This window comes from Mastacembelus armatus, chromosome 7 (genome assembly GCF_900324485.2).
Source record: "Mastacembelus armatus chromosome 7, fMasArm1.2, whole genome shotgun sequence".
Classification (NCBI taxonomy): domain Eukaryota; kingdom Metazoa; phylum Chordata; class Actinopteri; order Synbranchiformes; family Mastacembelidae; genus Mastacembelus; species Mastacembelus armatus.
The window spans coordinates 16062832-16085948 of NC_046639.1; the positions used below are offsets into that span (position 1 = coordinate 16062832).

The 23117-nt window shown below is 42.2% G+C and overlaps 1 protein-coding gene across 10 annotated transcripts in view; it reads right to left on the bottom strand.

Annotated features, from left to right (window-relative positions):
- Nucleotides 1-2642: 2642 nt before the first annotated feature.
- The window catches only part of rerea (arginine-glutamic acid dipeptide (RE) repeats a), a 120417-nt gene continuing 99942 nt past the window's right edge, over nt 2643-23117 (bottom strand). For 6 of the 10 annotated variants that reach the window (XM_026332107.1, XM_026332106.1, XM_026332108.1 and 3 more), the window contains 11 exons: nt 21906-21986; nt 10935-11097; nt 10723-10815; nt 9971-10170; nt 9554-9715; nt 9347-9460; nt 7890-9253; nt 6992-7214; nt 6188-6908; nt 5148-5321; nt 2643-5037 (listed from right to left, as the gene is read on the bottom strand). In XM_026332107.1, the coding sequence (XP_026187892.1) occupies nt 4724-5037; nt 5148-5321; nt 6188-6908; nt 6992-7214; nt 7890-9253; nt 9347-9460; nt 9554-9715; nt 9971-10170; nt 10723-10815; nt 10935-11097; nt 21906-21986 (3609 nt within the window). In that variant the 3' untranslated portion in view covers nt 2643-4723. The remainder of the gene's footprint in view (nt 5038-5147; nt 5322-6187; nt 6909-6991; nt 7215-7889; nt 9254-9346; nt 9461-9553; nt 9716-9970; nt 10171-10722; nt 10816-10934; nt 11098-21905; nt 21987-23117) is intronic. The other 4 variants (XM_026332113.2, XM_026332115.2, XM_026332112.2 and 1 more) reach the window with 3 other exon arrangements.

The window sequence follows — 23117 nt, forward strand, 5'->3', positions numbered from 1 at the left end:
CAAAAAGTTTTATTAGCAAAATGTACTAAAAGTATCTAAAAGTACCCATTTTAGAATACTCCTTTCATCCTTATATTTTTACACTATATATAAAAATGTATTGTGGCTGTTGGTGGACATGACGTAAATAATATGCCTGTTACAAGATGATCATGGTTTGTATGATTTTTTTTCAATTGAACAGTAACTGTTGTACAAAAAAAGTCAATACTTTATTCTGAAATGAAATATGAAGTACAAAGCTGAAATGCCAGTGTATTAGCGATATTAAAACTCACATGGCTAGAAAAAAAGCTGTTTTTTCTAATGTGTCCAAAAAAAATAAAAAATACACGTTGACGTTGGTGTAGCCCTACTTGGAGGCACCCAATACAGTGAACACCATTGGTGTTTGGACCTTTGGACCCCTAAAAATACTCAGTATACAGAACAACAGTATTATTGTTGCAGAATTAAATTGTTAAACTTTAGTCAAAATTAAATAAAAGTGGCTGCTCTATGTACCAATAGCAGAATATCTGTTTTTTGAATGAACCTTCTCATATTGTGCGAAAACTCTTGACAGTTTTACCAAAGCACATCTCCACACCATCAATAAAATCCTGCCAGATCTCTCCATCTATTCCGACATGCCACGCAAAAAGACCCAGCATCTGTTTGCTTTCCTTTTTTCAGAGTAAACTAAACTCTCACACCGCATACATACTGGTAACACATATCACACTGCACACTCAGATGAAGCAAGGAGTCATGTTTGGTGAGGGGATAAGGGTTTCAGAGTCACAGGACGAACTGAAGTCAATTATCTGGAGATGTGAGGGATGTTTCTGTCTTTTATAAAGCAGAGGGTTTGTTTCCATAGCTGCTTTGTAACAGATGCAGAGGTAATGTCTAATGTCTGACTTTATGTGAAAAGTACTTGAAAACAGACTGCGAGATGACAATCTTAAGTGTTTTACCACAAAGCAGACTCTAAAAGTTTACTCTCCCAAGTGCAGTTATCGCTCCAGCGTTTTACGGGAAAGCCTCGCTTTAACCTTTCCTTGGAAAATGAAGGTTGTTTCACTGATATAAATATTCAGGCTGCTGAAATGCACCTTGGTTTAAATAAAACACAAATATGCATATTTCAGGCTGGTTTATTTGCATTTTACATTTGTGCCATTACCTTTATTTGCATGCTTGGAATTCCTACACCTGTGCTCCATTTATTTAGTGGATATTTTACATAACCACAGGTTGTTCTGTAATTGACTGAATGTTGTTTTAGGAAATAAAGGAATTAATGAATATCAGCAGGAGAAAACATGACACCAATGGTTTTATTCTTACTGAAAGCACATAAAAACACCTCGAGACTGTCATGTCTTTTGTATGTCTAATTTTGACAGTGAGGAATGAGATTACGGCAGATTTTCTTTCTGTGTCAACACAGCTCATTTTTAGATAAACAGGGCAGCCGCAGAGTTGAAGGAACACAGCCTTCTGACTGAATGCACTAACAGCATGAAGGCTCCTGTCTGCCACTGAGCATCACACCCTACAGCAGACAGGCCCCGTGAAGCGAAAGAAAAGACAGGAGGACAGAGGAGATGAGGAGGCTCTATGTCCAAGACCTGCTGCAACAGACGCAATAACACTGGGAGAACAGAACCAGACATATTGCTATTCAGACAGAGAGAGCAGATTTTTTTTTTTTTTTATTTTAGACTATGTATCCCTGTGTGGCTGCCTGAGGGGTACACACAATATTATGAGAAGGATTTGAGTTGACATAAGTCACAGTCGCTCTATCGCCGGTATGGAGGAGGAGGAGGAGGAGGAGGGATGAATTATTCAACCAGCCAGTGCTGCTCGGCTCTGACGTCTTGTTGTCTTACGGGGAGGTGAAGCGAGCCAGCAACAACAAGCAAGCACCTCCTCACAAGGCGGCCGTCAGATGACAGCCCCCAGGATAGAGCATCCAAGGAACCTCGATTTTCCCGAGGACAGGGCATCATTTCAGAGAGCAGCAGCAGAATAATAGCTCCCTCTCAAAATGACAGCCATCGCTGCAGCACACCATCACAGATTGCTGGTCTATCACTCCCCACACACAGGATGAAATGACAGCCCAGCACCGGTGATAGAAAGGCATCTCAGCCTGCGTAGGTGTTCCTTCTGGCTTAGCCCGGCTTTGATGTTATTATACCATAGCAGTGCAATATTCAGCTCCGAGATTCACTACCTGCTGCTGGGGTGATCTCCTAAAGCTCAGTGTTTGTGAATCTGAGAAAATGGAAGGCTGAAAAAAAATATGAAACAGGAATGTCTGATCTGTTCTATAACACATCTCTCCCGTCAAGCAAAAAAATCTATTATTCAAGAGCAAATGTAGGACATGAGTATTATCAAAACAGACCCGACGGCAGTCTCTCTCCAAAAACAAAGGGAATTAAGAGTATTTTCTTTCTTTCTTTCGTATTCAGTGACTGATCATTGAGTAATCAACACTGTTTTCCCTTAAAACAAGATTACTGTGTGTGAAAGCTGCTAGGATTTTGCAGTCTGCTCTACTTCAGCACACAAACTGTGTTTACAAAGAAATAAATATGATTCACAGATGCATCAGAAGGCATACAAAAGGATGAAGGAGGGTCTTGTGGTGTAACTTAGTCGTTTATTTTAATTCCACAAATTTTTCAAAAAAATTACAAAATACTCAAATGGAGAGAACACAGGACTCACAATTTTTCTTATTATTTCTACTTTTTGTTTACATTGTGTCATCCCATGGCGACTACTCATATATACAATAAGCTTCAAGATACCAGTATATATATAAATCTTAGCAGTCAGAATTTACATTCTGCTATTGCCGCTTTGAAACAAGAAGCTAAACCATTGACAACACTTAACATCAAAGGTTTTGGAGACACAAAAAGAGGGAGTAAAAGGCAAGGGAATCGTCAGGAAACGAGGCAATGATGAGAAGAGAGACAGGAATTGGTGGAAGATGGCAAGACAGAGTGACAGTGAGTTGTCATTTTTTGTAAAAAAAAAAAAAAAAAAAAAGGGCCATGAGTTTGATGACGTTTGCAAGCATCTCAATGTAAATTATAGTGCTCCAAGAGAAGATATGGTCATTTGCAAGTATAATGCAAGTTTCTTCATTTGGTTAAAATAAAGAATAAAAATTAAAAAAAAAAAAGAAAAAAAAAAAAAGATTTTTATTTCTAAAGCCACAAGTTTTCTAAATGACAGTTGAACAGTCTTAGTGCATGGAGCAAATGCTAGAAGCAGTAAAATAAGAAAAACATGGGCTTATGTGCACTGGTATGACAGTCAACACTACTTGTAACAGTCAGTGGCACATGCAAATACAAGGAACCAAGGCATATGAAAACATGTATGAGTACAACACACACACAAAATTTGACCCCTCTACATCCCGGTGGTCACATGTCGGCAAGCCCCCTCTAGTGTCACAGTGAACATTATTACAGTCTAGTTGGAGGATGACTCAGTCGGATAAGAGTCGTGCAACAAACATGGGTGACTGGGACCAGGTAAAGAAATGTGACACCGCAACATAACCAGCACCGACTCTCAACCATTCACACGTTTAAAACAATCCTGAGGTCCCGCTGGCCTCCTGTTGTACGGAACAACATTAAAATTCATATGAACTTAAAGCAATTTGAAGTTTCTTCAGTTCAGCCAAATGTGTTTCTGGTTTCCACATTTTAAAAATCATAATTAAAATCATTCTCTGTAAAAGCTAAATTCATAAAGCATTTCTCCATTTGGTTGGGCAAAAGAATAAAAGCCAATTGAGTGGAGCTCAACAATACACTCTTTCAGTGCAAATTTTTTCTTTTTAATCCATGGCTACAGCATGCACTCCAGAGAAGCCTGTCACCTCTTCAAGTGTTTCATATCGTTAAATCAACATGTTGAGTTTGCAAATTCTCACAACCTGCTGCGTGTCAAAGGTGTGTGATAAATGTATGTGGTGGGTGTGACGGGTTTATGGTTTACACAGTCAACATGGGACTAAATCTAACAGCGATGTCAGAGGAACGTCACAACTGAACCACAACTCTCTCAAACTGCTCATATAATGCCATTGTGCTCCCCTCTGAAACAAGGGATAATGCTTCAAAACAATTATATTGGAGGTTGAAACGACTTGGTTTGGAGTCCACACCTAGTAATAATAATTATAATAATAATTATATGTTTATATATACTATTTACAGACTCAAAAACGCCATGCTGTAGCTTCTCTTAAAATTATGAAAAACCTCCAACAATGTATTAAAATAAATGTTGAATTTAAGATAGCACTTGTTATTTTTCCATAAACGGCCTGACCGGTCTTGTCTTTTTTTTTTGTTGATAAGCACAGTGTCTTGTTCTAGCACCTACAAAAAAAACGTCAGGGAAGCTTGTCATGCAGGAGGTCTTGAGGACGTTGTCACTACTGGGTATATACCAAAAAAAGTCAATGTCTTGAAAAATAAAAATTAAAAAAAAAAAGAAAAAAAAAAAAAGAAAAAGTCCTCGACAGGAAAAAAACAAAACAAATAGAAGAATCAGACGATCCACTTGGCCTTTTCTGTTCTTTGAAACTAAATGTGTTCAGAGGACCCTGGAGAGCCTCTGCAAGACTGCTCTGTAACAACTTCCCATGTCCTGCACCTGTCAATTGCTGCCTCCCTCAACTGGTTACAGCTGCTTGTCACTCTCCTTTTTCAGTCGACTGGAAAACAAAACAAAACAAAAAAAAAATCCCACCAAGTGTTAATATTTGTTCATCAAAGGCACACAATGAATACATATCTAAATGTTTCTTAGTCTGCTGTCTATCTGACCTGTAGTAGTCCTCCTGGCCAGGTAGCGGTCCTCCGTGCATGTGATGGTGTCCGTGGAGCCACTGCTGCTCCATCGCCAGCCTCTGGAGCTCAGCTGACTGGGCATGCATGGCCTGCAGCTGGTGGGCTGCAGACATGGGTGGTGGCAAACCTCCTGGTAGGTCTCGGGGGTATGGAGTACCTGGAGGAGGCACAAATAAAAGATTTGTTCAGGCCGTCTGGCAGAACTTGGGTTGACAGATTGCATGTGATATTATTGTTGATGAAAGCTGATCTTAGCTGAGAGGTTACCAAAGACTGGGTGGCGCAGCATCTCGTGGTCATGTGGCGGCTGGCCTAGAAGAGGGTTGGGGATGGCGCCGGGTGGGTATGGGAAGCGTGCCAGGTGAGGTCCAGCTGCCAGGGGATCTACTGCCAGTGGATGGGCCCCAGAACCTGGAGGACACACAAGACATTCACCACCACCTTCTGGGTGTCAGAGTCTTAGGTTCAGGGCACACTCATTTCAAGATAGTGTATTACAGACAGTGCATGCTACAGGCATCAGTGATACACAGCTTAATATGATATAATGTTACTCCTATCAAGGTTGACCCAAAGAGTGAAGGGACCACTTTACCATATATATCTACTGTGCAGCAACTGCTGGCTATAACATACTCTAATCCAATCTCATATGTCAATGCTGCACCTTTGATGAGTTACTCAAGTGTCTTGTTAACAGTTCATTTAGATCCAAAAACTGCAGAATCTTAAACCAATTACAGTTGATCTGTGGAGTACCACAAGGAAATATTCTTGGTCCTCAACTATTTCTAAAATGTATTTACTAATAGTACATATAATTCTGCTTATACTTATGCTAAGATCTGTAGTTACATAATTATTATTCACAATAACACCAATATCACACAATATAACATTTATAAACAAGTTAAAACAGTCCATACATTCAGTCACTGAATTAACTGAAACTACATACAAAAGGTTAATGTACAAAAACATACTGAATGTTTGAAATGATTTATCATTTATAAATTAAATTACTGCAGCATCAGTGTTGCAGAAATAAAGAGAGGACAGAGGATTGGTAATATAACTACTATGAAATAAAAGGTTGCTCTATTTAAAAATAAATTTTTGTCATCACTTTTGAAATCTAAATTTACCAAATATTAACTATTGGACAAGTGATGAGAAATAATTACATTTAGTTTCTCCAAAATTGATTTAGCATCTTGTAATGAAAATATTATAATTTAACTGGTTGGACAGTGTTATTTCACAGTTGTACAGAGTCATGTATTTATACAAGCAGGGCTTTCTCTTACCTTGGTGTAAAGGATCTTGCTGGTGCAGGTGGAGATGGGAGTGAATATGTGAGTGCTGGTGATGATGTGGCGTAACATTGAACATCTGTAGACGGGCGATGGGGTCATTGGCTACTGTGGCCATCCTCTCAGCATGGAGTCTCTCTGCAGCCAATCTGTCTGGGTAGCTCATTTCTGGTCGCAGCTGGGGACCAGCAAGGGCCAGCCGCTCACGCTCTAATGGGTTCAGGCCCGGGTGGAAGGAGGCAAATGGGTGAGGGCCAGCCATGGGGGGCAAAGTGATGGCCCCATGCCGGGCAAAGTGCTCCATGGGGTTTGTGGAAGGGTGGAGTGTGTCCATCTCTGGAGGTTTAACCTCAAAACCAGGTTTCATCCTCTCCCTAAGCTCCCTCTCCCGAATCTCCCTCTCACGCATCTCCCGCTCTCGCAGCTCACGCTCCCGCATGGCCGGGTCAGCGTTGTACAAGCCGGGCATGTGATAGGCCAGCAGTGGGTCTGCAGGGTTGAGGGGGACAAAGAAGGGGTGGTTTCGATTTGTAGGAGACATGACATGGGGTCGGGCATACTCGCTGAGGGTGCGCAGGGCAGGGGTGTCGGGGCCAATGTACGGAGGCACAGCTGCGATAGTAGTGGGGGGGCCGTCGAAAGGTGGGCGCATGTGGGCAGGCCCAGCCATCTGAGGTTCACCCATTCTGCCTTCATGAGTGGAACTGGAGGCTTTCTGCAAGAGAAATACCATGTTCAGTATGATAAAGGCAAAAAAATATAACCACTAACAAAAGGCTGACCAACAAAACCACTCACCGCAGCTCGCTCTGCTTCCTTTTCTCGTTCCCGCTCCCTTTCTCGCTCTTTTTCCCTCTCCCTCTCTCTCTCCTTCTCCTCCCTTGCTTTCTGTTCTGCTTCTCTCTTGGCTTTCTCCAGAGCTTCCTCTCGTTTCTTGGCCAACTTAGATGAAGCCAGGGGAGTGAAGTAGAAATCTGTCCTAGCACACGAATTGTAACCTCGGTCCAGGTGCTTGTAGAAGCTGCAGTCAGAATAGAGAAGAAAAAAAACCCCCCCAAAAAAACATGAAAATCTGAGAAACCTAAATGATATTTCAGTTTATAAATTTATGCTTATTGCAGGCAGCCAAAACAGACTAGAGCTGTTCGTGTTTAATTCTGCATGTTGAATTGCTGGATAATGCCCCATTAGATGAAAAGACAGCTTTTATTAGCTTACACTGGTCCATTATTCAGAAGGAACCAAACTCCCCTGGTATTCAGGTTTGCTGCTACACTGAGTATGTATTAAGATCCTTATTACTACTCTTATTGCTATTCATCGGCAGTCTGAGAGCCACTTAAATACAAGGCAACTACTGATACTAATATTCAGATGCCTCAGTTCACTTGCATCTCAGTGTAATTAATCTCACTGCTCTCCATCCATGATAATTCTTACCCATCAGCCACTCAGAGCTCAAGGCTAATTATGGCCTTGGATGCCTGTTTTGCTGGGCAGATTCGATTTGTTGCCCACATCAAAGCCTTAAAACCTGAAGGCAGAGATTCTTTGTTGTTGGATGTGTTTGAGAGCCCATCAGCATCTCCAAACAAAACAGCAGCTCAACAGACTACTGATGAATAATGGCTTGTGCAGGTGTGTGTTCTTTCCTTTTAGAAATAGTGTGGGTAGAAACTGGTGTTTGTAGACATACCGTGCTGACTGGCTGGCATGACTTGGAGTATTTACGACAGTAGGCTCTGGCGATGGGCTCCTCTGAGGTGGCGGGGGGCTCTCTGGCTCTTCTGATTCATCCAGAGGCTCCTCTTTGATGTGTACAGTTGGAAGTGCTGGGCCTGGACCGGCACAAGTGACTGAGGCCGGAAGTGGCATGGAAATGGAGGATGATGGAGCCGAGGATGATGGAGGCTGCAAGCCAGGTATAGCGTTTGATGAAGATGGGGGAGGGCCGGTCGGAGGTAGAACTGTGTTGAAAGGATGAGACGAGAATGGTGGCTGTGGTGGCCCGTTGGGGTGTGCTGCCGTTGCGGAGGGCGGAAGTGGAGGAGCTGGAGGAGGCTGGTGGCTTGCTGATGATGGCAGGTTCTGGGACTGGGTGAGAACTGGAGGTTGGGCTGGAGGAGGCTGAAGCTGCTGCCCCTGAGGCATGAGCTGAAGTGGAGGTGGGTGTGCTGATGGAGGGTGGTGGTTGGATAAAGAACTGAGGGGCTTGAGGGCAGGAGGTGGAGGCAAGTTTGAAGGCATCTGAGGGAATGGAGGGGCAGAAACATGGGGTGGGTGTTTGTGGGACTGTGGGTTGGATATTTGAGGGATGGGTGTCGTTGGTGGGGGCTTGATATGAGGCATTGACATTGGGGCAGGGCCCAGTGGCTGCTCTCTGGGAGGCTGACCTCCACTCGAAGCAGATGACTGGGACTGCGAAGGGGGCGTGTGCGGCCTCTGTTGTGATTGCCCAGAGATTGGTGGGGGTGGAACCTGAGTCTGACCCACAGGGAAGCCCTGAGGGGGCATGGAGTGAGGGTGAGGCATGTGTGAGGGGCCAGGCTGCAGTGGATGTGGCATGGGGGGCATGGGTCCATGGTGTGACGGTGGGACTGAGGTTCCTGGAGGTGGAGCCTGAGTCATAGGTGAATGTGGAGAGGGAAGCCTCTGAGGGTGGAGGGATGCTCCTGACTGGATGAGAGACATCGGGCTTGCCTGGGGCACAGGCTGGGGAGGTAGAGAGGTGGAGGCCACTGTGGGGGAGACCTGTGGGGGCAGTGAGGGTGCTGAGGTTGCAGGTGGAGGAGGTGCCGAGGAGGCAGCTGAAGTGCCTGGCTGACACTGGATGACTGGAGGGTGCTGGCTCTGCAAGAGCTGCTGTTGCTGGGCAGAAGAGTCTGAGTCGCTTTCGTTGTCACGCGGGCTGGGGATGCTTGGGGAGGAGCTCCTGTTGTCCTGGTCAATGTCTTTAGGATCACTACTAAGCTCCTCATTGATACTGCGCCCATCAGAGCTCTCGCCCTCTCCCTCCCCTTCCCCCTCGCATTCTGAGGGTGAGTCTGGCCGACTCAGCTCCTGAGGGACAGAGGAGAGAGAAAGACGAGCATTATCATCAAGTCTATGCATTCCACTGAAACACATACGGATATGCAAAGACCACAGACTCACTTGTGTCTTGGACTTTTTGGCACTGGCCCTCTCAGGCTCTTCTGTGTCTGAGGCTCCTTTCTCCCGTTGCCGTTTGGCACTCTTCATAGGTGAAGGAGCCTCCTCTTTAATCTTCTGTGGTGTCAAAGGAAAACACCCATTATGGTACGTTTCAGAGAGGTATGTGCATAGAAGAACAGGGATTCAATGAGTCTACACTATGTTTACCTTGCTTGGCTTCTTCATGGATTCTGTTTTGCTGTCAGTACTGTCAGTACTTGCTGCGCTGGGCGAGGTACGTCCACTGGAGCGCATATCCTCGTTGGTAGGCGAGGCTCGGCCATCAGGACTGGCTGTCTGCTTCTTACGACCACTACGTAGAGTTGACATCTGTTGACAAGCAGAATCAACATTATTCATGACTAATATTATGGCTCCATATAATTTGCATAGAAGAAATTATGGTGAGAATATACCATACAACTCCTAACTCTTCTAAATATTTCAGTCAGAACAAACTATCCCTCTAATAGTTGTCTGGAGACACTAAGCATACTGCTTTGCAGTCTGCAGGGATAACTCTGGGGTTATGATTCCTGAAGGTGAAAATAGAGGGATAGGTAGGGAGCAAGACTGTATGCGCACCGAGCCTCGGTTCCGTCGGGTCCTCATGCTATGCTTCCCGCTGAGTCCATCCTCTTCCTCTTTGACAGGTTTGAACATAAATGGTGGCGGGTCCACAGGCTTCTCGATGGGGGGCAGCTCACCGTACTTCTTGAAGTGAATGCGGCAGTCTGTGCACAGTAAGATGTTCTCGCGGCCCCCGTGGTGCCAGTCCTTGGAGGCTGAGGAAAGCCATTTACAGTTGTGAAATAACACATTCTCGCAGATGGTGAGAAGTACAAACAACACAAGAATGATCTCACAACTACAATATTATTGCTGAAAATACAGAATGTCCTTAAGTAACTTTAGAGTACAAAAATCTAAGTATTCATATTTTTTAATGTAGCAGCTAAATCAAGTAAAATGTACCAATCCGTGCTCTATTATTGTATTTCTGCGATGCTCTAATATGGTCTATATGGGTTAACACTTAAAAGCCAGAGTTAATTATCCACCCTTGTTGTGATGACAGTAACCTAAGTGTGATCAGATGGGAGCCTGGCACTGGGAGCCAGCTGTGTGGAAAGAGGGGAAAGATAATGAGGTGGAGAGAGTGAACGAGCTGTGGGCTCATGTCTGATTTGATCAAATTAGTCCTGACATTTTCTGATGCCCATCTGTCACCCAGCACTGTGCTGTGCAAGCTCACACTGATCCCAGTCAGGACAGGAATAACCAAGGAAGTCCTTATGACGAGTGTAAGCTTCTGTAAAAGGAACATGGTGTCTTACTGGTAGTAAAACAGTGGCGGCAGGCGTAACCCTTCAGCTCCTGTTCGCTGTCTTCACTGTCAAAGTCATCTTCGCTGGCTGAGCTGAGGTCCACTGGAAGAGAGAGAGACAAAAACACTTCACATACTCTGCTACAACAGCAGCACACACATCAGGTCGTGTCTCCCTTTTTTCCCTCACTAGTTGTCTATGAGCTGGACAAATGTACGTACGGAACTCGCTGGAGGGGGGACGTGAGGGAGTGTTGACAGGAGTTGAAGCAGTTCGTGTCTTGATGCGGCGGAAGACAGGCTGGCGGCGGTGTCTGCGGTGAGCTCGACAACTGGCTGCCTCTGGGGTCTTCTTCCAATAGTAGTAGAAGGTAATTAGCTCTCCCTGAAATAAAACACAAAACAATTGTTGTTAAATCAAGCAACTATATCTCAGGAACACAAATACATTTATTATCAGGTGGAGGCATCACTTTGAAGAGGTGACTTGATTACGAGGAATATGTCAAAGTTGTTAAAATATTGGGAAAGAGTTACGGTGAAATAGCAGCTGTTGGGTTGAGTAAAATATATGGCAAAACACACATTAGCAGTCAGCCCAGTATTTCACAGTGAAAGACCACGAAGTGGGTTAGTCCATGCCAGGATTTGTGACTGCCCGGGCATGTTTGTGCTGTGGCCCTGTCTGTCCCAGGATTAGGCAAGGAGGCTCCCTGAATGCAGGGATATTAGGATCAGTGCATTGGTGGCTGGCTGGGTGGCAGTAGCTTGAATGGGAACAAAGGAACATGTCAGGCAGAGCTTTGGCGCTACAAATAGGGAGTGAAATGGCTCCTCGCCCCTTCACTGGAAGAGTCAATTGAACTTTAATCAAACATTCGGAGGGGCGCGCTTGCCAGTGAGCGGGGCGGATAAATCCAGTGTACAAAAGGCCGCCAGGAAATCAATACCCAACTGAAACATTAACACATACAATCATGGATCAGAAAGCACTTTGCTGAGGCAGCCTGTGCATATTAACTGCAGCTTTCTGGCTATACTCATAATACACAAGCGTTGAAAATTGGCAACAGGAGTCAGGGATAATTATGTAGTTTCCTGTGGAGCTTTGCCTTTTCTCCCAAACCATGAAATCTCACTTGTTAGTAGTCCTCCACTAACTCTATAACAAATTCATGAAGGTGTGGTGTTGAGTGAGCAGTAAGTCACCTGTAATCTTTAAAGCCCAGAGGGTACCCATCTACTGTCTGAGGTCTGTTAAACTGCTGTTCAACAAAGCTCGCAGGGTTTAATGGCTATTGATTGTTTTCCTTCTTTGCTTTAGCTGAGAAGCTTGACATAAATTAGTCAGTGCATTGCTCTCTAAAATGCATTAACAGCTTTTCAGCAACAGTTAAACATCTTCTATTAAAATATACCAAAACAAACCCTGGCAGGAAAAGATTTGACAAAATGGACAGTTTTAAACAACTATAAAAAGAGTCGCACTCAACACGGCTTTAACAATAAGAGAAAATAACACTAATAAAAGCAGCAGTTTCAAAGCATAACAAGCTGGTATTAATGGAGGCATAAAAGTAACTGCAGCTTTAATTTTGCATTTCTCATCTCATAAAACACAAAAATACTGGAAGTTAGTTGGTTTCTTGTTGTTTGCTGTGAGAGCAAAAGGGCAGTGATTGGCCAGCGGTGTTACTTTTATCACAAAGTCGTCTGAGTATCTGACATTAAGGAACAAGTTAAGTCTTTCTGCATTGCTGCTTTGATTGGCAGAAAATGCTCCACTCAGTGGGCTTAGGCCAGTTTAATAAGATCAGCCTTCATGTGGCTCTTAAGGGAAATTCATATCTACCAGTGCCTGTAGGACCCCATCTTATCAGGCAAAGAAGGCTGGGAACATTTACTGAGGGTGTCTGAGCTCAAAGAAACCTTCTCATATTTCAGGGTAAATTAAGGTGCTGAGCTGTGTTATGGTAAAGCCATTGCACTAGAGTTAAACTGTCCCAAGCCCCACAGCTTGTGCTAGGTTTTTTAGACCTCAAGACTCCTGTAGATGAGCACATCTGGAATAATGGGATGAATTCCACATGCAGAAGCTTGGCAGAGACAAATCAGAGGGACTCTTAAAATACATATAGCACTTGAAGGACAGGATTTACTCTGGCAAACCATCAAATAAACAAAAACATTTTTCTTTGTCCACACTCGCAGCAAGAAAACAAAGGCTAATGATTATTTTATCAGCTAAAACCTCTATTATGTTCCCATGTGTTTGTGGATCTATTCAGAGAACTGAACTTTCTAATCATTTCCTGTGCGCCTCTTTCTTCAGCCTGGCCGGCCAGTTGGGAAGGCAGGGCGCAGGTGCTAACTGAGGGAAGGCAGGCGTCCTGATGTGAAATCTAATTGAAATGTGCAGATCAAAAGTGTCGAGTGGTGCCGAGCGCTGGCTTTGCTCTGTGCTTAATGACTGTTCTCAGCAGTGCCTCTCTGCCTCCTCGCTGCAGGCTGACAACTACACGGTCTCAACAACAGCTTGGCAGACACAGGGAAAGGTCACCCTGCCTCTCCATCACTTACACCATGTCAAGCACCATTACATTAGGCAGGGGCTAATGAAAACATTAACTTGGGCTTTTGAATGGGAATTAACAGGTGCAGCAATGAGCTGGTACAGCCAGATGTAAACAGAAAGAAGTAAACAAAAGAAGCAGCTTAACAAATTCAGAATTAATCTGTTGAGCTGAAAAGTAATTTCAGGTAAAGAGATCGCCAAAACAATGTACTTTGGATTGCTGTTAAAAACTCTATACTGGGGGGAAAAAAAAAATAAAAATTGTAATGTTACATATTTTGTCTTCATATCTCACAAAAACTAATTTAGAATACAGTCACGTTGATAAAGTCTGAAGACTGATGTTTGTAAGTCATCACAGGCTGGACCTAAAATGTGGAGAGGAGCTATATATGATGTTTGCGAGTGCAGTCGAAGATGAACATTGCATTCCTGTGGCTGGGAGAGGCTTTGTGCTGTAAATTAGTGTCAAAGGGAGATTGACGGATTACCTCTCTGAGCCTGCCTGCATGTCAATTTTTTTATTTTTTTTGCCTCTGACGCCACATACTTCCAGTCTCTCACACTGACTGTGCTTTTCTCTATCAAAGTCACTTTGTCATGCTGCCATATGCCCACAGCGACACTTTAACTTTCATTACCTTCTGTTTCTTCCCCCTGGTCGGGTGTTTAGCCAATGCGTTTGTGTGCACTTATTGAGGCTTCCAAGTAAAGTTGCCATTTCCTCATAAAATGAAAACAGCCAGAAACAATTCCATGAACCTGTATCTAAAACAGTTCACTGGTAACCGGTAAAAATTCATGGATATACTTAAAATAGAAATCTAGATTGGCCCTGGCCTCAGCACCATAATTTTCTCCAGTCCACTAAATCACTGCAGAGCAGCACAGTGTGCGCTGCTGCTCCACAGAACATGAGATAGTGACAACATAAGCTCAGTATTATAAGGCTTTTTAGACTGCTTCCATCTGCAGGAGCTTTCTGGCCGGTGGATTATCCGACAAGGAAAGGGCTTACCCTCCTATCACAACACTCAGAGCTTCCATTCCAGTTACTGCCACTTAAAATGGTCGTCTATATGCAAGTATGTGTGGATTTCATGTAGAGTTTAAGGTAATGTACAGAAATGCTTCCTTTACCCCCTCATCTGAGAAACATGGTAAGAGGTTAATCTATCAATGAAACATTTTCACAGCTCTATTTATTGTGATTGGTTTAAATTATTTTAAAAAATAATATGTGATCTTTTCAATAATAGCAAATACTTTGTGAAATCAGTGTATTCATATTTTAGCATTTGTTCTGGGGCCAAGTCTTGTTGGAGTATAAATACGTTAAGATATACAGATACATACATATATTTTAATATTTAACTGTATTTAACATCAGCCAAATAAAATGAGAGTACTATGATACTAGTGTTTTTTGGCAATAAAAAAAAACAAAAAACAAAAAACCAACTCAAACTATGAGAAAATAAAATTTATTAACTTGATGACATATATTACATTATTCATCAGCAAATAGTGATAACTGCTTAAACTCAAAGTACTATTCAACTACTTGCATGCATCTGTGGAAGTATAAACTTCTGGTTTATAAAAGTTTCCTGCACTGCACAAAATATCTCAGCAATTCTTACATTCATCTGTTCAGTTGCAGTAACAGCTTGTGAAGCAAATTCAGTGACAATCCATTAAGAATTAGCTGAGACAAACCAAACCATGCTGACATTTATAAAAAAGTGAATTTAACATTGAGTGGATGAGAATAATACTTTAACATAACTTCCTTTTGTGCCGCTACCAAAATGAATAATTTCCAGGTTAATACTGACCATCTAATGAACTATATCACTGTATTTATGTTATCTGTCTCCTCTCAAGCTAAACCCAGTGAACAGTGTTTTAATCAAAAGGTGAGTGAGATTCCAGCTTCTGAATCACTTTCTGCTCTGCACAAATAAACAGCCTCGCCACAGACAAAAACAGCTGCAACCATGGTAACTGTACACAACAAAGACGGTAACATGTCTCTGGTTTTTGTTGCCTAACACTCGGCTGACACTGACAATTAAAAGGCTGAAACTAATTTATATTTTTGTCAAAAGTCTAAAATCATGAGTGAAGTGCCTTAACACTGCTGGATTATATGATATTTCCAGTTGTTGTTATTCATTAAAACAATTTCTTATACAACCACGATCAGTTTTACACCGTCAACCCCTTATCTTCCCTCCTGTTTAGACGTATTAAGGTTAACCATAAAACCCCTGTAGAGTACAGTATAATTGTGGGTGGGAGTGCAGGTTAAGGCTGAGTGGGAGTGCAAGATCCTTCATTGGGCTCGGTGGTCCTGTGCGTGCTGGGTTGAAGGCAAGGGCTAAACTCATGTATTTACACCCTCATTCCCCTCTCAGGCCCAGGCCTGAACAGATGGTTTCTGTTTTTCCTGGCAGATTTGTGACAGAGCCACAAAAGGCCCCTGCTTTGACATGAAGCCAAACGGTTAAGGCCGTTACTGGCAAGAGCAGGGGAAGGAGGAGAGAACAGCGGCGAGCTGAGGTGGGGGAGGGAGGGCTGAGTGTGGAGAAGAGTAGAGAGGAAGGAATAAAGAGCCAGCAGAGGATAACAATAGACAATCAACACTGAATCCAACCACAACCCATTTTAAAAATCTCTAAAAAATCTCAGCTGAAAAACGCAACGCAGTTTAGCCACAGCTGGGGGAGGTGGAGAGTGCAGGGAGCCTGTGATTTCTGTGTTCTGGTGGCTGATGGCGAGCTGTGTAAACATCCATTAGTGCAGCACGAACCTGTGCTCTGCCTGCTTCCTCCGCAGCCTGCAGCTGGATGAGAGAGGATTGCTTCCTGATTCATTTCATAGAGGTGAAGGGGATGTATTTCTTTGAGCTAAATCACACCACAGTTTAATTATGTATGTGGTTGACCCCTGGGCTTGGTTGTCTTCATCATCCATGACAGGTTGTCCAGTGTATAGTTTCAGTGAGTGCTGCTTAACTTTCCTATCATGCTCATGCTCACTGTAACAGTAGGGGTAACATTATAAACTCTTATGCGGTTATGCAGGTCAGGGGTGATGACGTGATGACTGCAGAGACATTTAACATGTTTGGAAGTGAAAAAGTACATGTTCAAGCAAATGAAGTCTAACAGCATTCTTCTTTTCTTCTCTTCCACACCCTTAAGGAATCGAGATGACAAAAATCGTGCTCTAAACTTAAGCTGACTAGAGCTGACTCTTGGTTGGTGTCGGATTTAAATAAATGTCTTAATAAATTAACATTAATAACACAATCAAGAATACATCTATACACAACCCTGCAGTATGTCATAGTACCAGGGGAATACCAGCTGAAATAAGAATGACTCTCTAAATTCCAAATTACTGTGGTTGTGTTTATGATACTACCTCAAATTATGAAAGTTTTCTTCCTCATTTTCTGATTTTGTAGATTTGGAACAAAATCCAATCCAGCTGTCATAGTTGTCTTTTACTGCTATTGCAGAAGTGGTACAATTCATATAGGAGTGTTAGATATTTAAAGTATCAGCCACATGTTTGTAGTATATTCAAAAATAGACCTATAGCAGCACAGCGATGGCTCGGAGCCCATCGGCAGATGACTGCAACTGAATAGTGAAAGGAGCTTGGCTAGAGCAGGGTGCATGTGAAAGGCGGTTAAATAGGCAGCCGTTCCCTGCTGCGCAGCGTCTTTCTGCCTGAGAATGACTGAATAAGCTCTGCTTTCACAGGTCAGGGATGCACATGCTGAAGAATCAGCACTCGTGTTTCTCCTGCTGTAAGCGCTTTTGACAATGAAAGCAGATTGGATGGCAACAGTGCCTTTTTGCTGGAGGGTCGATGCTGCGTGTTCTGCTGATAAGCCAGTCCCCAAAAACCACAACATGAAGCCTACCAAAGAACTCAATTACACAGGGAGCTCCGGCTCTCTGGGCTCCATCTATTACACTGAAAAAAGATTTTGCCTACACTCAGCGACGCTAAATTGCCTGTGGTCTGCTAAAAGAACATCAATACGTGCTGGTTGAACTTCCATCAGCCGCCAGCGATTTCGCTGCCTAAACAAGTTATATCATTTACCAAACATGGAAGCTGTTCTGTCACACAACTGACAGCTGCTGCCAACTGGACCCTGCCCCTGTAGTTTGTAGCCGGTTTAATTAGTGTTTGAACCAAAGTATTTATAATCACACTCATCCCCAAGGTTCTGGCTGCTGAGCTAAGGACATGGCAATGAATTCAATTTGACGTTTGTACAGATTGTACCAGGGCAAACATCTGCTGTGAGGTTGTTTTGAGAACACTTCTCCTGTTGGCCATCCTGTAAATGACAGGGCCGGGGGGGGGGAAGTACTCTCTCTTCTCTGAGAGAACAAGACGCTATTAAGGAGTGTTCAGCCTTCTGGTTGATCTCAGCACAGGCACAGGGAGTGTTTAAGAAAAAAAATAAATAAAAAAAAAAAAAATCAGACAGTTCAGGATCTGCAAATTATAACATGCTCTACAAACAGTGACTTTTTTTCCCCCTGTACTGTTCTATCAGCTGCCACAAGTCAAAAGCTAACAGTGAAAACAAATAATGACAGACACATCATCAGAAACCAAGATCAAACAAGAATATCACTTTTTTTTCTCCAAATGATTACTACTACTTGCTGAAATGAAATCACATTAGACATTAACACAGGCCTGTACACACCGTGGCTTCACCTGTTAGCTTTTTTTTTTTTTTTTTTTAAACACGACTGCACCTTTCTATCCTTTCCACCTTGAAGCCAAAACTAGACAAGAACCACCAGCATAAACATGTCTCTATACATCACTTTAATGTTTATTTTGTTCTGTCCTACTTACTGCTCATGTTTTGCTGTGTACCAGCTGACTGTGTTGCATAATAAAAAATAAACCTGTTTTTGATGTAGTTATACATCTACAATTTTCCTCTGATTTTAAAAATGAGACAACAATGCCAGTACTAATTATGTACCAATGTAATGTGCTTTAATATGTAAAAGTGGAGTAAAACAGCATGGGAATAAAAGAATAAGCAACAGAATGCAGATATTCAGCCTCAAGGGAAAACCAAACTAATAAACATATACACTAGTCCGAGCTTGTAAATAGTTTTACATTGCTTCATTGGGTTTATTAGATTATGGTTTCTCTGAGTTCTATTGTCAAACATTTTTACGACCTATAAAATACACTGATTTGTGAGTATAAAGTAAATAAATTACTTGTGTTTTCATGCAATTTATAATGTGTCTCCCAGGACACAAAGACAAAAGCTGTGCTGAAAACAATTTTAAGCATGACTTCATTTTGCAGTAAGGTTTTTTACTCAGTGATGCATATTTTACACTGTGCCTTCAGCACATTGAAAAGAAACTGGTGACTCAACATCCCTGTAATAGTGTAATTGAATGTATATTAATATGTTCTTATTTGGAAATTAATATCATAACATTTAATTTGCAAGTTAGTTGATGTACCTTTAAGTAAAACAGTTTGGGCTTAGTCCTGTACGTGAATAATCCAAACCGTAAATGTTCTAATCTGATCCAATTTTCAACTGTCAATTTCCCTGCTGAGCTGCACGGCAACCAGAGCTGGAGTCGATATAATTCAGTTCCACAAACACTGTCTGTTGATATCCCCTAAAACCCCTCCAGTAAAAATATGAGGTAAGTGATCTGCCATTTCAGCATATTTTTGTTGTTTAAACAATAGAAGCAGAAAGCTCATGTTCCATGACGTCCTCTCCTCTCTGGAGTGAAGGAAATGGTGGCAGCAAAGCCAGTTGCAGACGGTCAGACGACACACCCACTTCCCCCTCTGGGCCTTTATGTGACTTTATATAAAACATTCCTGAGTGCTAGTCAGGCCTGGTGTGTTTACACAGCGCTGGGTGCTTACCCTTGGCACTGGCTGTTTGAGCAGAGCTGGCGCTTCAGGGGCAGTGCAGCTTAATAGGGGCTAGCGGGTAGAACAGAGGGGGGCAGACACACTGTACTGCACCTCTGGATATCAGCCTGAGGGTCTTAACTCTGCACTCCACCTCAACAATAGTGGTCCAGCCAGGGCTGAGTGCAGCAACATCCGTACCTGTGCAACACGCTTCTTTTATCAAAAGGCATGCTTGTGGAGTAGCAGAAATATGTGTCTGACACTAGAAATAATGGAAAAAGCTCTGCTGTTTCCCAGACCTAAAATATCTTGAGATATTGTTTTGCTCATGTTCCAGGGATGGGATTTGGGAATGAGCAGGTAGAAAATAAATAGAGCTGTTTTTGGGGTATTGACTAGCAATCGGTTGGATCAGTCTTACAGCACAAAAGCAACTTCAATCATAAGCAAAGACTTTTTTCCTGTGCGACAACCCGGGCTTTTCACTGTCTATTTTGAGCTAACGCCTAACCTTACCCCTTCTCCCCTGGTCGCCCTCCCCTTGCTCTCCCAGTCATTTTCTCCTCTTTTCATATGTTTAAAGGGCAGTTTATTTTCCATTTGCAGAGGGAAAATTAATCTTTCTCTGCTCTGTGGTGGTGGCAGGCCTAGATCCTGGAGGAGGTCTATTACCTCTCCTGCCAAGCAGACTCCCCCTCCAGGTTGAACTGCATTAATACCTCCTTTATAGCCAATCAACTATACTAGTCATATATTTCAAAACCAGTAAAAATAATTGAAGAAACCTCTGTGAGGAAACTGTATTCACACACTTTAATCTCTTATTCAAGAGGCTTAAACTGGTTCTAAGAAATAAAAAAAAAAATATCACAAAGGAGGTGACACTGAAGAGTTATTGAGTAAAAATATTACATGATATGCAGGGGTGTTGTGGAGAAACAGGGCTGACATATCCTCAGCTCAGAGCAGATAAGAAGCAGGCAGAAGTATGACAAACACCTTTGATTTTCCTTTGATGTCTGTGTCAGCATTGTACCGGCACATTTCCAGCAGGAGTAGCCTCACAGAAATAGCAAGGTCTGCACTGTTTTATGAATCAAAATGCATATGGAAGAATAATTTAGCAGCTAAGTCGGAGGTGAGGGGGACATCGAAGCAACATGTACAACTTTTATTGCCAATTGCAGTCAAGGTAAAAATCAGAGACTTCTTAAGCTCCATTTTAGTTCCATGCTGTCAGTTTAACGATAAAAAACATTCAAAGGTTATGTTGTTTTTTTAAGCGTCATGATCACATTTAATAAAGTTACCTGTTGTTAATCATTATCAGACATGGATTTGACCCATTTGCACTATGAAACAGGTCACACAGTTGTTCAGTGATGATTAACACACTGACGCGTGTGCACAATCACGCTCACACACAGGGGGAGGGAAAAATCACACAAGAGGAACACCTCTCTGCTTGTGTACATAAATAACACAATTATAAGAGTTCCTTAAAGTGTCATAGATATTAAATCAGTTTCCTTCAATCAGGACGTTTGTCAATAACTGAAAGACCTGCCAAAAATAAAAATGATCATGCCAAAAAATACACAAATAAAATAATGGATGTAATCCTTAAAATACAAAACAAACACAATGATCTCCACCAAAATCCCTAACTCAGGTTTGTAACCTGCTTTCTTTCTCAAATTGACTGAATTTTCAGCAAAGGATGTACATTTCTCTAGAGATTTGTTTAGTCCAAGTTCTTTCAGTGATAATTGCAATAAAAAGCTCGTATTTCCACGTATGATCAGTTGGGAAATAAACAGAAAATGCAGATTTAATCCATCCATACCTCAAACTATTTATATATGTGAACAAAAACATCTCATTTATGTGATCGACAATTATTGACTCTACCTTTAAAAGAAGGCACTAAATACTGTGATCACAGTACTGCCACCTGTCTTCGATTTACCCTGATCACATACTAACCATAATTGTGTTCACTTTAAAAGCAGAACAGTTCGACCCAGCATGTTTATTGTTACAACGCTTCAATCATAACCTGCATTTTAAATCCATTATGCTGCACTTTAGAGGTAACTACCCTGAATGTTGGTGAAAATGTTAAATACAAAAACATACCAAAAAAAACAAAAAAACAAAAAAAAAAACTCAAGTGCTGCTATAACACTTCAGCACAAATTTGAGATAAAGCAAGTTGCTCTTTAGACCTGAGATATGCTATAAACACTGTGGCTCACATCACATCTGCACAACTTGTTTACTACTTGCTAACAGAGGGTGCTAATTAATGTGTTCAGAGTGTCACTTGTTAGCTTTAAGTGGCTGTCTATAAAACACATTTCGCCTTCTCTCTTCTCAGGTATAACAAGTTGTTTTTTCCAGACAGCCTGAAGGTAGATCTGATAATACTGCAGCACAGTTGTTGGCAGGCTGCACTTACTTATCAATAGGGCCTATGGTTAAAAAGCAGCTATACTCAAAATATCACACTAAAATGCTTTACTGCTCAATCTTTCTATTATTTATAAGTAAACCGCTAGTAGCTCATTTTAGATTCAGGCTTAGTACAAGTGACACACACACACACACACACACACAGAGAAACGCATAAGTTCAACAGTATTGAGTGAAGTAAATCATCTTACCGTTTCTTTGTTGGGCAGAAGCTCTTTCCGGATCCTGAAGAAGTTTTTGCCAAACTGTCTCAGCCCTTTAATGAAGCGCTTCTGCAATTTTTCACAGAGGAAGAGAAAGAAGAAAAAAAGAGTTACTATCTGTGAAGTCAACTAAACTGCGACCACATGACGTTACTGGCTACCACCACGACAAAAACATTGTTTTCATTTCACTAGTCTGTGGTTGGAGAGGTCTGATGTGTATCTAGAAACCTGTGTAGTCGTTTAAACACCGGAGCAAACACAGCCATGTCGGGGCAAAGCGAGAGAGGAAATGACAAGTAAGGCAGGGAGAGACGCTGAGAGAGACGCCTGTCTTTTCATGTGGAGACAAAATACAGCTAGACGGACAAAATCTTAACATAAAATGATGAACAGCACATTGAGCATGGTGTTTATCTTAAAAGTGAAAAGTTCAAAGTCAAAGCCAAAACTTGAGCACTGAAAAGCCTCACTGTGCATGGTGGACAGTTTGTATTTATGTCTTTATGTTTTGTAATTTTAAAAGCAGTAAAAACATGTCTCAATACAAAATCCACAAATACACCCTGACAAGACTGAAAGAAGGTAAACGCTGCACGATGACAAAAACTGCTACTTCATAAAATTGCATTTAATCTTACGTGAACGCTGAATGTGAATATACCACCTCACCTCAATACGCACAAAAACATCAGAAATGAACAAATACCAAAGAGCTGAACAACCTAAATATATTTCTTCTGCAATAAGAGGCACAGACTGCGAGCCATAAAAAGCGGAGGCTGAAAACATTCAGAACCAGTGAAGCAGACAACCAACAAATTTACTTTCTTGTTCCAGAGGCGAGCCCCGTTCCTCAGTGATCTCAGCCAACCGTTTCCACCAAGTAACTCCAGCGAAAAGCAGGGAAAAGTCCTCAGGGAGCACGGCAGAAATCTCTACACCCAGCCACAGGTAAAGGTAAAATTAGGGGGCAAATCCACAATGTCTCCGATGGTACATTGCTTTTTTTTTTTTTTAATCCTTCTTCTTTTTTTTTTTTTTTTTAAACAAGCAAGAAATAGCTTGTCACTCTCTGCTCTTCCACTACAAAGGGGAAGGCTTTACATGTGATCTTTCTGCAAGAGAGCCTCTGGTTCGCAGCAGGCTGGAAAACCCGGAGTGGAGTCCTGGGCTTCTCAGTGTTGGGCACTGTGCTCA